General features: G+C 39.7%; 1 protein-coding gene across 1 annotated transcript in view; it reads left to right on the top strand.

The window, feature by feature from the left end:
- Positions 1 to 10,818, top strand: part of rasgrf1 (Ras protein specific guanine nucleotide releasing factor 1) — a 28,119-nt gene extending 17,301 nt beyond the window's left edge. Inside the window, exons 15-27 of the mRNA XM_058076036.1 lie at positions 2,157 to 2,527; positions 2,595 to 2,714; positions 4,226 to 4,396; positions 5,795 to 5,901; positions 6,539 to 6,651; positions 6,760 to 6,820; positions 7,496 to 7,599; positions 7,681 to 7,765; positions 7,837 to 8,034; positions 8,117 to 8,196; positions 8,265 to 8,382; positions 8,479 to 8,547; positions 9,524 to 10,818. Of these exons, the coding sequence (XP_057932019.1) occupies positions 2,157 to 2,527; positions 2,595 to 2,714; positions 4,226 to 4,396; positions 5,795 to 5,901; positions 6,539 to 6,651; positions 6,760 to 6,820; positions 7,496 to 7,599; positions 7,681 to 7,765; positions 7,837 to 8,034; positions 8,117 to 8,196; positions 8,265 to 8,382; positions 8,479 to 8,547; positions 9,524 to 9,616 (1,690 nt within the window). The 3' untranslated portion in view covers positions 9,617 to 10,818. The remainder of the gene's footprint in view (positions 1 to 2,156; positions 2,528 to 2,594; positions 2,715 to 4,225; positions 4,397 to 5,794; positions 5,902 to 6,538; positions 6,652 to 6,759; positions 6,821 to 7,495; positions 7,600 to 7,680; positions 7,766 to 7,836; positions 8,035 to 8,116; positions 8,197 to 8,264; positions 8,383 to 8,478; positions 8,548 to 9,523) is intronic.
- Positions 10,819 to 12,269: the final 1,451 nt, after the last annotated feature.

Below are 12,269 nucleotides of genomic sequence, written 5' to 3'. Positions count from 1 at the left end.
ATCGGGAAATAAATAGCTTTTGGTGGAAAACACAGGGGCGGTTGTTACAAACTACCAGAGTAAATAGGAACGTTCCTGATTAAGTTCCAGTAGTGGAAACAGGGCCGTTGGGGTCGGATAGAAGTATTGGAGAAAAGGTTGAAATGGACTGCGTGCATTGGAGTGCTAATATGAGATTTCAGATGCAGGCCGATATCCAATATCAATATTCAATCAGGACACGCCTATCATTTAATCCCACCTCTTCTTCCTGTTTCAGCAAGACATGGTAGGATTATATCTGTGTTTCCCAACCTTTATTATGCCAAGGTATATATTATACATTAAAAGTATTACAGCATACCACCAAATAAAAATGTCACAAAACGTATATACTGTTGCTATACAGTATTGGGTGAATTGTGTACCTTCTTCCATCTAGTGGAACGGTATTTCTTTCTTTTCTTAATTTATTTCAGACATGCATACTATGTTACATTATTCTTTCTCACATATACACTTACAATACAATACACTTACAATATCTATTTATATATATATATATATATATATATATGTATGTATATACACATATATACATATTTATATATATGTATATACACATACACACATATATACATACGTATACATACACACATATATACATATGTATACATACACACATATCTACATATATATATACATATATATATATACATACACATACATGCACACACACAACACCTCATTACTACACATGTCTGAAAAGGAGCAGGAAGAAGCAAAGCTTATCAAATCCTACCCCTTCTTGATTGCCTGTCACTATGAACCACTGGCATAGACAGATGAACATACATTATACATTATATACGTTATTTTTCAGTAATTATATCATCATTTTAAGACCAAGATAATGAAATTGGATAATTTCCAGCGGCACATCTGATGAGCTCTCCCGGCACACTGGATTATATAAAGTCTTCTTCTCTTTTTCGGACCTGTTGAAGTGCCAAAGTGTAACCATGTGATGTACCTTGACTTAAAGTTGAAACATTCCGAAATTCCCCATTCAAAGTGAAAGTTTCTCTATATTTAGTGGAATTTATATGCCCATTTACTATGATGTGATCACCTTAGTCCAACTAATGTGTCTCACTAGTCTGGTTTATTTTGCCGTTTATTTTGCCTAACATACCAATTTGCGGACAGTGTGCACTATATATTCATTTATTTTCTACCGCTTTTCCTCACAAGGGTCGCGGGGGTTGCTGGAGCCTATCCCAGCTGTCTTCGGGCGTGAGGCGGGGTACACCCTGGACTGGTCGCCAGCCAATCATAGGGCACATATAGACAAACAACCATTCACACTCACATTCATACCTATATTATGTACAAAAATGTACAGTTATGCTCCTAAGTTTTCCTAAGGGTACAAAAGCAGTAGGGGTGCCCCACCAAAGAGACAACCCACTATGAAGTGCAATTCATCATGCCATGAAGCAAAGATCAGTATGTTATTATTTTAAAGGAAAGCAAGCAAGATGCATCAGTGTGTTCAAAGACAATAATTGGGGTCCAGTCTCTCCCGCCTCCCTGGGAGTGCCTCAACTGGTCTTCCGTCGCACTATGGCAACCAACCTAGCTGCTGCAGGACCCCACCCTCGCCTCCCTCCCAATCCCTCTATCTCCTCTCGTTGTAGCAAAAGCTCGGTGGTGTGAAATATTGATGGAGCGTTGCGGTGGGGCTAAGTCCGCTCTCTGCAAGCCAGAGGCGGTGGGGGCTGCTGCAGGGGTTAAGATCAGCTGCAGCTCAACCTCCACCACCACCACATTCCCAGACCGTGCAGTATATGCACCCCTCTCCCCCCCCCTGCCCTCATGGCACTTGTCATGTCACAGTAAGACACCTACACTCGACTGCTTGTGTCAGCAGCGGCCATGCGCACTATCATTCACTGTGCTATTTATGGGAACCCATGAGGCCGCCAGGAGGGTGGCAGAGAGTGGGAGAGGTTTTTTTTTTTTTTTATGCAACACTGCAGCCTGCACTGTATGTTGCTCTGAATCAACCAGACACGGCTGCAAATAGACTGAGTTTGCATATATTATTTAGCAGGGATGTGTATTTAGCAAAGCTCTTCCAGTGAAATGCATACGTATATGTGGCTGTGATGCAGGTCCCTGGAGTTGTTCTTCGCAAGCAGCCAGAATAACAAACTCCTGTACGGAGAGCCACCCAGCTCCCCAAGGGCCAGCCGAAAGTTCTCCTCCCCTCCACCGCTGGCCATTGCCAAGAACTCATCCCCAAACCGACGACGCAAGCTGTCCCTCAACATCCCCATCATCACCGGGGGCAAAGCTCTCGACCTGGCTGCCCTGAGTTGCTCCTCTAATGGCTATGCAAGCATGTACTCGTCCATGTCCCCCTTCAGTAAGACCACCTTGGACATCAACAAACTCTACGTGTCCAGCCCCATTACCAGCAAAATACCAGACGAGGGCGAGGACAAGAAAGACAAAATAGAGGACACCTCCGTGTGTAAACAAGGTAAAAAAAAAAAAAAAAGCACCATCACCGTAAACTTTACTGACTTCATCATCATCCTATGATGCAGATCTCTCCGTGCGAGAAGAAAGTGACAATGATCAAAACCAAAGTGATGATGCCGACCCAGAAGCCTCGCCTACAAAGTCACCAACCACCCCGAAAAACGTCAAATGCAAAAACTCCTCAGGTACATGTTGTTCTAGAGAGTGCTGTGACGTCATTACAAGACACTGTGTTATACAAGAGCAATGTATTCCACTCCAACTCACGCTCAGCAGCACCACACATACAGTATTAAACATTTTGCTGTTTTCCGATTCTTTCTGCAAAAGAGACACCGTGGCACTGCGTCAAAAGCCTAAGTCGACGAGGAACATGCAGGGGAAGCCAGTGTTGGCTTGAGTAGGTGTCAGGGAAACTTGTGTCATAGCAACTACATCCAGAGCGTGTTTTCCCTTTCCACCCACGGATAATGAGGCTGTTTCGCCGCAGCCAAGATTATCTGTGCCTCTAAATCTCACCACCACACTGCAGCACAAGGGGGGGGGGGCTTCCAAAGTAAAGCCTCCCCCCTTTCTCTGTAACAAAGTGAAAAGGTTAGAGTTTAAGAATGTTGACCTGTTGTGATGTGTCTGTGTTCTTGTGGTTTTTAAATAGCATAATGCAGAGACTCCGTTGAATACTCTGTTATGCTGATATTTGGTGGCTATATTTAGCTGCAATCATCTTGAATGCCAACACCTGCTGAAGAGAGGAGAGGCTGGTGTTGGTCTGTAGCGCCCCGAGTGGCGAATGAGAGCATAAAGTGATGTCCTGTTTTCTGGTGCTGTTTTCTGGTGCCCCCAAGAGGAGACTTAAGGAAGCACAAGCAGTAAATTCTGCTCGTGTCAAAGCCTTACTATCTTGGAATGGAATGGCCTTTATTGTCATTATACAAGATGTACAACGAGCTCCTTTCAGTGCAGTCGTCACGTTTAAAAAAAAGGATATAAGAGTAGAGTAAAAAAAAGACAATTTAACAAGATATATACAAGATGTACTATACAAGCTATCCAAAATATACACATAGTATTGCACAGGAGCATATGCAGGAGCAGACATATTGCAGATATATTAATTTTAGTGCAATGATAAATGGGTCATAGTGCAAATAATGATTGGTGTATACAGATGAGTAAAGTCACATATGAGTGTATTGTATTCATTCATTCATTCATTTTCTACCGCTTATCCTCACGAGGGTTGCGGGGGTGCTGGAGCCTATCCCAGCTGTCTTTCGGTGAGAGGCGGGGTACACCCGCCAGCCAATCACAGGGCACATATAGACAAACAACCATTCACACTCACATTCATACCTATGGACAATTTGGAGTTAACCTAGCATGTTTTTGGAATGTGGGAGGAAACCGGAGTACCCGGAGAAAACCCACACATGCACGGGGAGAACATGCAAACTCCACACAGAGATGGCAGAGGGTGGAATTGAACCCTGGTCTCCTAGCTGTGAGGTCTGCGCGCTAACCACTATACCGCCGTGCCGCCCAGTGTATTGTATTGGGTTGTTAAATAAATAAATATGATTGAGGTAGTAACAGAGGCAGTGATGGAAATATTGCACATTTGCACATCTTATTTAATCACATTAAACGATTCATTTTAAAAACATAACAAAGTGTGCTTTTTTGGTTACTTTTACAGAGTTCTCTCTCTTCTCCTATAACAACGGCATGGTGATGTCCTCATGTCGAGAGCTGGACAACAACCGCAGTGCGCTGTCCGCTGCGTCTGCCTTTGCCATTGCTACAGCTGGAGCCAATGAGGGCACTCCCACCAAGGAAAAGTATAGAAGGATGTCCCTTGCCAGCACAGGTACGATGGTACTTTCACCACCATTAGAGCTAATTTGGCACAAAGAGTTAGTGTAAATGTGTTTTATTTATACGACTGGCAACATTTAAATTGTACTTTACAAAGCAGATATGCACAATCTACCTATTGGAGACTCCAAACATAAATCCACCATCTATTGCATAAGCACAAAGCCTTTTTTGTGGCTCAGTGGGAGATTGTTGGCTCAGTTCTTACAGCTTAGTGTTCATGGTCTCACAGGCTTGTGAGCACAGGAAGCATAACCCTGGAAAACACAGCGAAATGCAGTGTTGTGCGTGAAATTTTTCTAACAATGTTGAATTGAATGCAACGTATTTGTAAATAAAGAAGGTATTATGTGAGAATCAGCGCCACTGTTTTGGTCCAGTTTTTACCTTTTGGACTCCTGCTCCAACAGAATGTTATTGTCACTGTCCACATTTAACCAGCGGGCATTGCGACACATGAAGTACTTATTTACACTGCATTACCCACTAATCATTACCCACACTTATTAATCCAGCAATTCTTAAAGGGGACCTATTATGCTCATTTTCCACACTTTGTATTGAGTTGTGAACTCCTATAGAGCAGCTACACACAATAACCCTCACAGAATGCTTTCTCGATCTTCCAGCTTCTGCACCTCTTTTTGCAGTATCTCAATTGACGCAAACGTTCTGTGTAATTTACTCCGCCCATTACTCCGCTATGATTGGTCACACTCCCAAGCGCTCCCAAGGACTTCCGGATACGTAGCTCTAGAGAGTTTACTGATTGATTTCATTGCATGAAACAACACTATAATTTGGTGCGGCCTTTGTTTGCATGACATGAAGAAAGAAACATGCATAGGCTAAAAAGCATAAATAAAGACAACCACTTTATATTCAATATTCTTCTACAATTACAATTACAATTACAAATACAAACAGTTTTATGTGTCATTGTTTTCTTTTAAAAACAAGGTCAGTCTTTTGTTCTTAGATGAACTGAACTTTAAACTAGTTCACCATTAAAATGGTGAATTATGAATGTGAACTATTCATATTTATACTGTCTAAAATGAACTTTGAACTACTCCATGAGAACTACAAATTTGCACAACACTGGCTAAAAGTCTAGAGGAATGAAGACATAAACCATTCACTTTGCTTCCCAAATTTCTTCTGAGCTGAAGAAGAGGAAGTACCCACACCTGAAAGGGGGACCTGGGGCAACTGCACCGATCAAAATGGCTACATCATATTTTATGAAGTAAAGTGTGTGAAATAAAACAATAGAATAACATATTAAAAGACCCTCCATATATGAATACACTGTAAATGCAATGTATGCTCACATTGTTTATGTAATGTGATGATAAAAAGTACTTGTCTGTTCAAATACTTTCTGCAGGCTTCCCAACAGATCAGAGAAATGGAGACAAAGAGTTTGTGATCAGACGAGCGGCCACCAACAGAGTCCTGAATGTTCTCAGACACTGGGTGTCCAAACACTCTCGGGTAAATGAGACAGAAATCTTCATCAATAAGTAGCGACTTATAGTGTAAGGGTCAGTTTAGGCATAGAAACCAGTTCTAATGTACTGGTGCCAACAGTAGTAATTGGACTGGTGCTAAATCAGTGCAGACTCAGCAAGTGCTTGAAGGTAACCTGCATTCAACACCAACACTTCTTCATTCACCATCAGTCACGGTCACGGCGAGGTGCATTCCCGAACACCGGAATTCTGAACATTAACATTAAAACAAAAACATGTAATTTCACTAACTTCATTTTGCTCAATTAATACACGACTCTTGCATGTAGGGTTTAATATAAGTAATATCAAATTGCCACAATGGCAAATTGTGCACTTTTTCTGCTGGTTTTACTGTGACATTTTGTCTTAGATTTTATTTCACATTGATTGATTCGTTTCTTATTTATTTATCATATTATTTATAGTGTTGAAGTATTTAAATTACCATTCGGTTCGGCTTGCATGTCACAAAATTCTGTACAAATAATAAGGCTTTCATTTTTGGACAAAATATGTTTTCCATTCTTTAAGTACTGGTAGCAGTGACGTCGTTTCAAGTACCAATTTAGCACCAGTATCAAATCATATCTTGCTTTTATCTGCCCTTGTCCATACAGGACTTTGAGAGCAATAATGAGTTAAAAACAAAGGTCATCGCCTTCTTGGAGGAAGTGATGCACGACCCTGAGCTGCTAACACAAGAGAGGAAAGCAGCTGCCAATATCATCAGGTACACCTTTAGCTGTGTCTGCTCTGATTATTATTATTATTATTTTTATTATCATGATATAAATCCACAGAGTTCCTATCTTACACTGGTTTAACTTCTGTCTGTAAGAACTCTAACTCAGGATGATCATGGTGACAATCAGATCGGCTTCGAGGAGGTGACACAACTGGTTAGTGAAGTATATTAGTATATTATTAGTGGATTTTTTGGGGGGGTGAAATGTAATGAAATGCATGTAATTCATTATGAAATTCATTATGAAATGTCAAATAACAATGTCAACTGACATAATTCGATTTCTTCCTTGTTGCATCACACATTTAGATTGAACAACCTGTTGCTAGGCAAAGTTTGTAAGGTATACATTAATTTGTTGCACCACTTCCTTGACAACTTGGGGCAAATTGCTCTGTTGCGTCATTCAGTAGAGTAAGGACAATGTTGGACAATGTTTTGGACGCTATTGTAAATAAATGATATACATTCAATAGTTTAGCATTATGTGTGAATGGTTGTTTGTCTATATGTGACCTGTGATTGGCTGGCCACCAGTCCAGGGTGTACCACACCTCTTGTCCTAAGACAGCTGGGATAGGCTCCAGCACCCCCACAACCCTTGTGAGGATGGTGTTGGAGTGGTGTTGAATGAATGAATGAGTTTAGCATTTTATGATATAGCTTGTATTTATTTGTGTATATTGTAAATGTGCATGACTGTGAGAAAAATAAAGCATGATGTCATAATTTCTGAATAATTATTCATGTTTTTATTGATAGGCCATACCAGCTGTACAATTTTTCGTTTGTATGTAAAGAATATTTTGTCAATCTGTTACCGTTTTAGGTGGGTGCGGGCAAGGCCGAGCCCTTTGAGAACCATTCGGCCTTGGAGGTTGCAGAGCAGCTCACCCTGCTGGACCATCTGGTGTTTAAGGTCATCCCATACGAGTGAGTGTAATGATGACAAACACTAACATGTTGTCTTCAAAAGTCAGCGATTATAACGTTCCTGACTGATCGACTCAACAGGGAATTCTTTGGCCAAGGTTGGATGAAGAATGACAAAAACGAGAAGACGCCCTACATCATGAGAACAACAAAGCACTTCAACGATGTATGTTGAATTCCAGTCGTGCTGCAAAATCAATGTTGGGTTTGAGAGTTCATTTTTCTTTCCTGATTAAGATAAGCAACCTCATCGCCACTGAAATCTTGCGCTCGGACGACGTGGTCACCCGGGTGGCAGTCATCGAGAAATGGGTGGCGGTGGCGGATATCTGTCGCTGTCTCCACAACTACAATGCAGTGCTTGAAATTACCTCCTCCCTCAACAGAAGTTCTGTTTTCCGCCTCAAAAAGACCTGGCTCAAGGTGTCCAAGCAGGTGGTTAACAACATTGTTGTACTATTGCGCTATGTGTATGTGTGTGTGTGTGCTTGTTAATTAATTGTTACTGATCCTGCAGACAAAGGCGTTGATTGACAAGCTGCAGAAGCTGGTTTCTTCAGAGGGGAGGTTCAAAAACCTGAGAGAGGCTCTGAAGAAGTGGGTGCAACTTTTTTTTCACTCTAATTTAGTGTTAAAAAGTGGTTCACGTGTGTTTTCCTCTCCAGTTGCGATCCCCCATGTGTACCCTATCTGGGCATGTACCTCACAGATTTGGCTTTCATTGAGGAAGGAACACCAAACTACACCGAAGACAATTTGGTCAATTTTTCAAAGATGAGGATGGTGAGATGATGCAAAGCAAAAGTATCATGCTTTCTGCGCTAATATTTGTATAAAAAAAATAATATAAAGGACCATGTTGCTTCACCTGTTTTCCAGATTTCTCACATCATCAGAGAAATACGTCAGTTTCAGCAGACATCATACAAGCTTGACCTTCAACTAAAGGTTAGCAAATCATCAACTCAAATGTTCCTTCTTGTGTCTTGTGACTTCATTTTTACCTCACAATGTTACAATTTTGCATGGTATCATAAAGTAACTTAAGAAACCAGTCATGTATCGCATGTAAACCTTTAAAATCAACAGTATCCTGCCCAGACTATAATAATGATTTGGAGTGCATGAAAAAGTGTGAAGACAATCGTAGCTCTCTTTGCCCACATGGTGATTTATTAACAAGTATATTGTACAAAAACAGCACTAACAGAACCATTGTTGTAATAGTGTTAAAAATCAAACTGCTCATCCAGAATTAATACCACTGATTAACTCATTGTACACGCAATTGATTAGTGCAACCAACATTTCAAAGTACATGCAGAGATTAATAGAGGTCAAATTCAGCTCCTATCATTTTCTACATAAGAGGTTGACTACAGTCACAACTGGTAATGCAAATGTTTTTGACACTGCGTTTATTAGAGACCTCGGCGGTTATTTGCCTATGTAGAGTCGCCAAACTATGCACGGTGAACAAATGGTTTGTGCGCAGGCCACACAGCTAAGATACCCGGGTTCGATTCGCCTCTCAGGCATCTCTGTGTGGAGTTTGCATGTTCTCCCCGTGCATGCGTGGGTTTTCTTCAGGTACTACGGTTTCCTCCCACATTCCAAAAACATGCTAGGTTAATTGGCGACTCCAAATTGTCCGTAGGTATGAATGTGAGTGTGAATGGTTGTTTGTCTATATGTGCCTCGTGATTGGCTGGCGACCAGTTCAGGGTGTACCCTGCCTCTAACCCGAAAACAGCTGGGATAGGCTCCAGTGGTAGGAAATGAATGAATGAATAGTTGCCAAACTATAGGAGACAACAATTAATAGAATAGAGGCATTCATTGGAGCATTTTGATCATTTTTGACAAAAAGTGACATGAAAGTGTTTTAATGTTGTTGTTTTTTTTTACTCATTTTGTGCTCCAGGTAGCCCAGTACCTACTGGATAGGAGCTGTGTCCTGGACGAAGAGAGCATGTATGAAGCCTCACTCAGAATTGAGCCCAAAGTGCCCAACTGATGGGGTTCACTCGCTCCATGTTATCTTCTCTGTTAATATTACATATTATATCAGTTCACATGCACACATCCACTTTTGCATACCTGTACATGCTTATGGTATTTGCTCTTCTGTACAGTAGATGTTTAAAAGGTTGTTTGATGACACAGAACCTTCTCTTTTGTTGTATAGTTTGACTCTTAAGCATAATAACAGAGGTCACCTTGGTTCATCACGTTCATATCCTTTGTGACCAATGACATTATTTTGCTTTGTGCTTCATCCACAATTGTCTGCAACTAATGTAGCATTGTAAAAACTGCATCAAATCAGGTATAAAAAAAAAGAAAAAGAGCACAGTGAACACAGAGATTATGTGCAAAGAAAGACGAGGGAACAATGGTGTGGTAACCGTCTCTATGCTTCCTAAACCAAAACAAAAAGGGGTTCGTCTCTTCATATCTGTTCTACAACAGATGTTCCCAAATTTTTTGCACCATAGACTATTTTTATACTGACAACATCCAGGACAAAAACTCATAACATATAAAGAAACACAAGCTATTGTGCCTCATTTGGTCACATCAACTAAAATTGTAATTTTGATTCATGGTGAAAGGTGGTGATGACAGACTGTTACCTTAGCTGACTAATAATAAGGTTGAGTTGATGATTTATAATACTATATTTGATTATACATCACAGTTGGGTCTGTGGCAGGAACTGAAGATCAATAGCAAATTGTTGGAAAACAATGCTCATCAATATGAATTTTGTGCATTTTTGTTTGTCAAGTTGTTTCTTGGTCTCCTGTCTGACTGTAGAAAATGTCCTATTTATTGCTCCTCAAGATGGGTTTGAGTTATGTTCTTTATTATAAAGATCTTCTGAAGTACAAGTTCGTCTAAATAAAATATTATCTATTTATTTACTTATTTATTTCCAAAACATGGTCAGTGTTGTACATTCAGGACGGCCGATACTTGCATAGAGTCAAAAAGGTAGTTGGTCCTCTGTAATTAAAAGACAATCTGTCCATTTTGCTGTTCCAGTGATTGTGGAACGTGACAGTATATCACTCTGTTATATGCATTGCTGTTTATTAATGATATGATAAAGAAAACATAAGTGAATGACCTCTGCCTGCAGCATACAAACACTATTTTTGTAATAGTATACAAGAGTGACCTTGTCTTTATATAAACATGAGACAGTATTTTGTACCTTGTTGTTAATTCGCTTATTCAAATGCGCTATACATTTTGTACATGCAACCCCAGCATATTTCTCAATGATGTAATCCTTTAAAACATACAAATCCTTTAAAAAACATCAAGTATATAGTATATATAGCATATAATATATAGCAAGCTTCAATACAAAATGCTACAACAGTGTGGTCTCAAAAACCATGATTTTAGATGTAGGAAACAACAAAGTTTGCATTTATACTGTAATCCTGTATATAAACATTTCTGTTAGCAGGAATATAGTAATGTAGTGCTTATTCTGTGAATATTTGTATGTATTTTTACAATGTATGTACAGGACACTTTTGAAGCTCATGTGGCAGGCATGCGCCACAAACAAAATTATACTATATACTTATACTGTAGACACTTATACATGCACATACAGTACTCTTACAAAGTATATATATACTATATATATATAATTTTTTTTTTGCTGTTAGCAATACCAAGTGGTATGAAAATTATCTTTCAACCCCTCACGTTTCCACACCTTTATAAAATACTCAGTTTTGTAAAATAAATAAATATAAAAATATACATAATATAATAAAACACGTGACAATTTTAACAAGCTACTATTGTTTCCAAGGTACCTCTTGCTAATAAATCAGTTTTGTCTCAGGGGCATTTGGTCTCAAGTGTTTTTGTAGCTCATCCATTGTTCTGGTTCTGATTTTAGACAAATAATAATAGCAATAGCACAGGCCACACAGCTAGGAGACCCTAGTTCAATTCCACCCTCGGGCATCTCTGTGTGGAGTTTGCATGTTCTCCTTGTGCATGTATGGGTTTATCCGGTTTCCTCCCACATTCCAAAAACATGCTAGGTTAATTGGTGATTCCAAATTGTCCATAGGTATGAATGTGAGTGTGAATGGTTGTTTGTCTATATGTGCCCTGTGATTGGCTGGCGACCAGTCCAGGGTGTACCCCGCCTCTCGCCCGAAGACAGCTGGGATAGGCTCCAGCACGCCCGCGACCCTTGTGAGGATAAGCAGTAGAAAATGAAAGGAAATTAATGAATAATAGCAATAATATAGCTTGATATCTTCTAGATAGTCAATACTTCCCATGGGCCAGTTTTTGGAGGTGACATTGTTTTAATTAAATCTGTCAATCCAATTATATACAGTAGATATGAATTTTGCAAATCTTCTGCAAATCGCAACCACAAAAATAAAGATATTGTTGGACTATGCATAATGCTATAATGCTAATAGTTAAACAACCTTGGCATTGTTGCAGCTGTGTAACTATTTATGCCACAATGACGCAGTAGTTAATTTCTATTGTGTTTATGCATGATAGCAAGACTGCGGCAGCTTCCACTCAATTGATTTGGTGTTTGTCAACTATCTATAAAAAAAAAAGAAGAAGAAAACTTTAGATTAATCAATTACATCACTGTATTGACGCCAATA

The sequence above is a fragment of the Doryrhamphus excisus genome, chromosome 6, assembly GCF_030265055.1.
Source record: "Doryrhamphus excisus isolate RoL2022-K1 chromosome 6, RoL_Dexc_1.0, whole genome shotgun sequence".
Classification (NCBI taxonomy): domain Eukaryota; kingdom Metazoa; phylum Chordata; class Actinopteri; order Syngnathiformes; family Syngnathidae; genus Doryrhamphus; species Doryrhamphus excisus.
The sequence above is the reverse complement of the archived record's forward strand: the minus strand, read 5'-3'. Positions and strand labels throughout refer to the sequence as shown.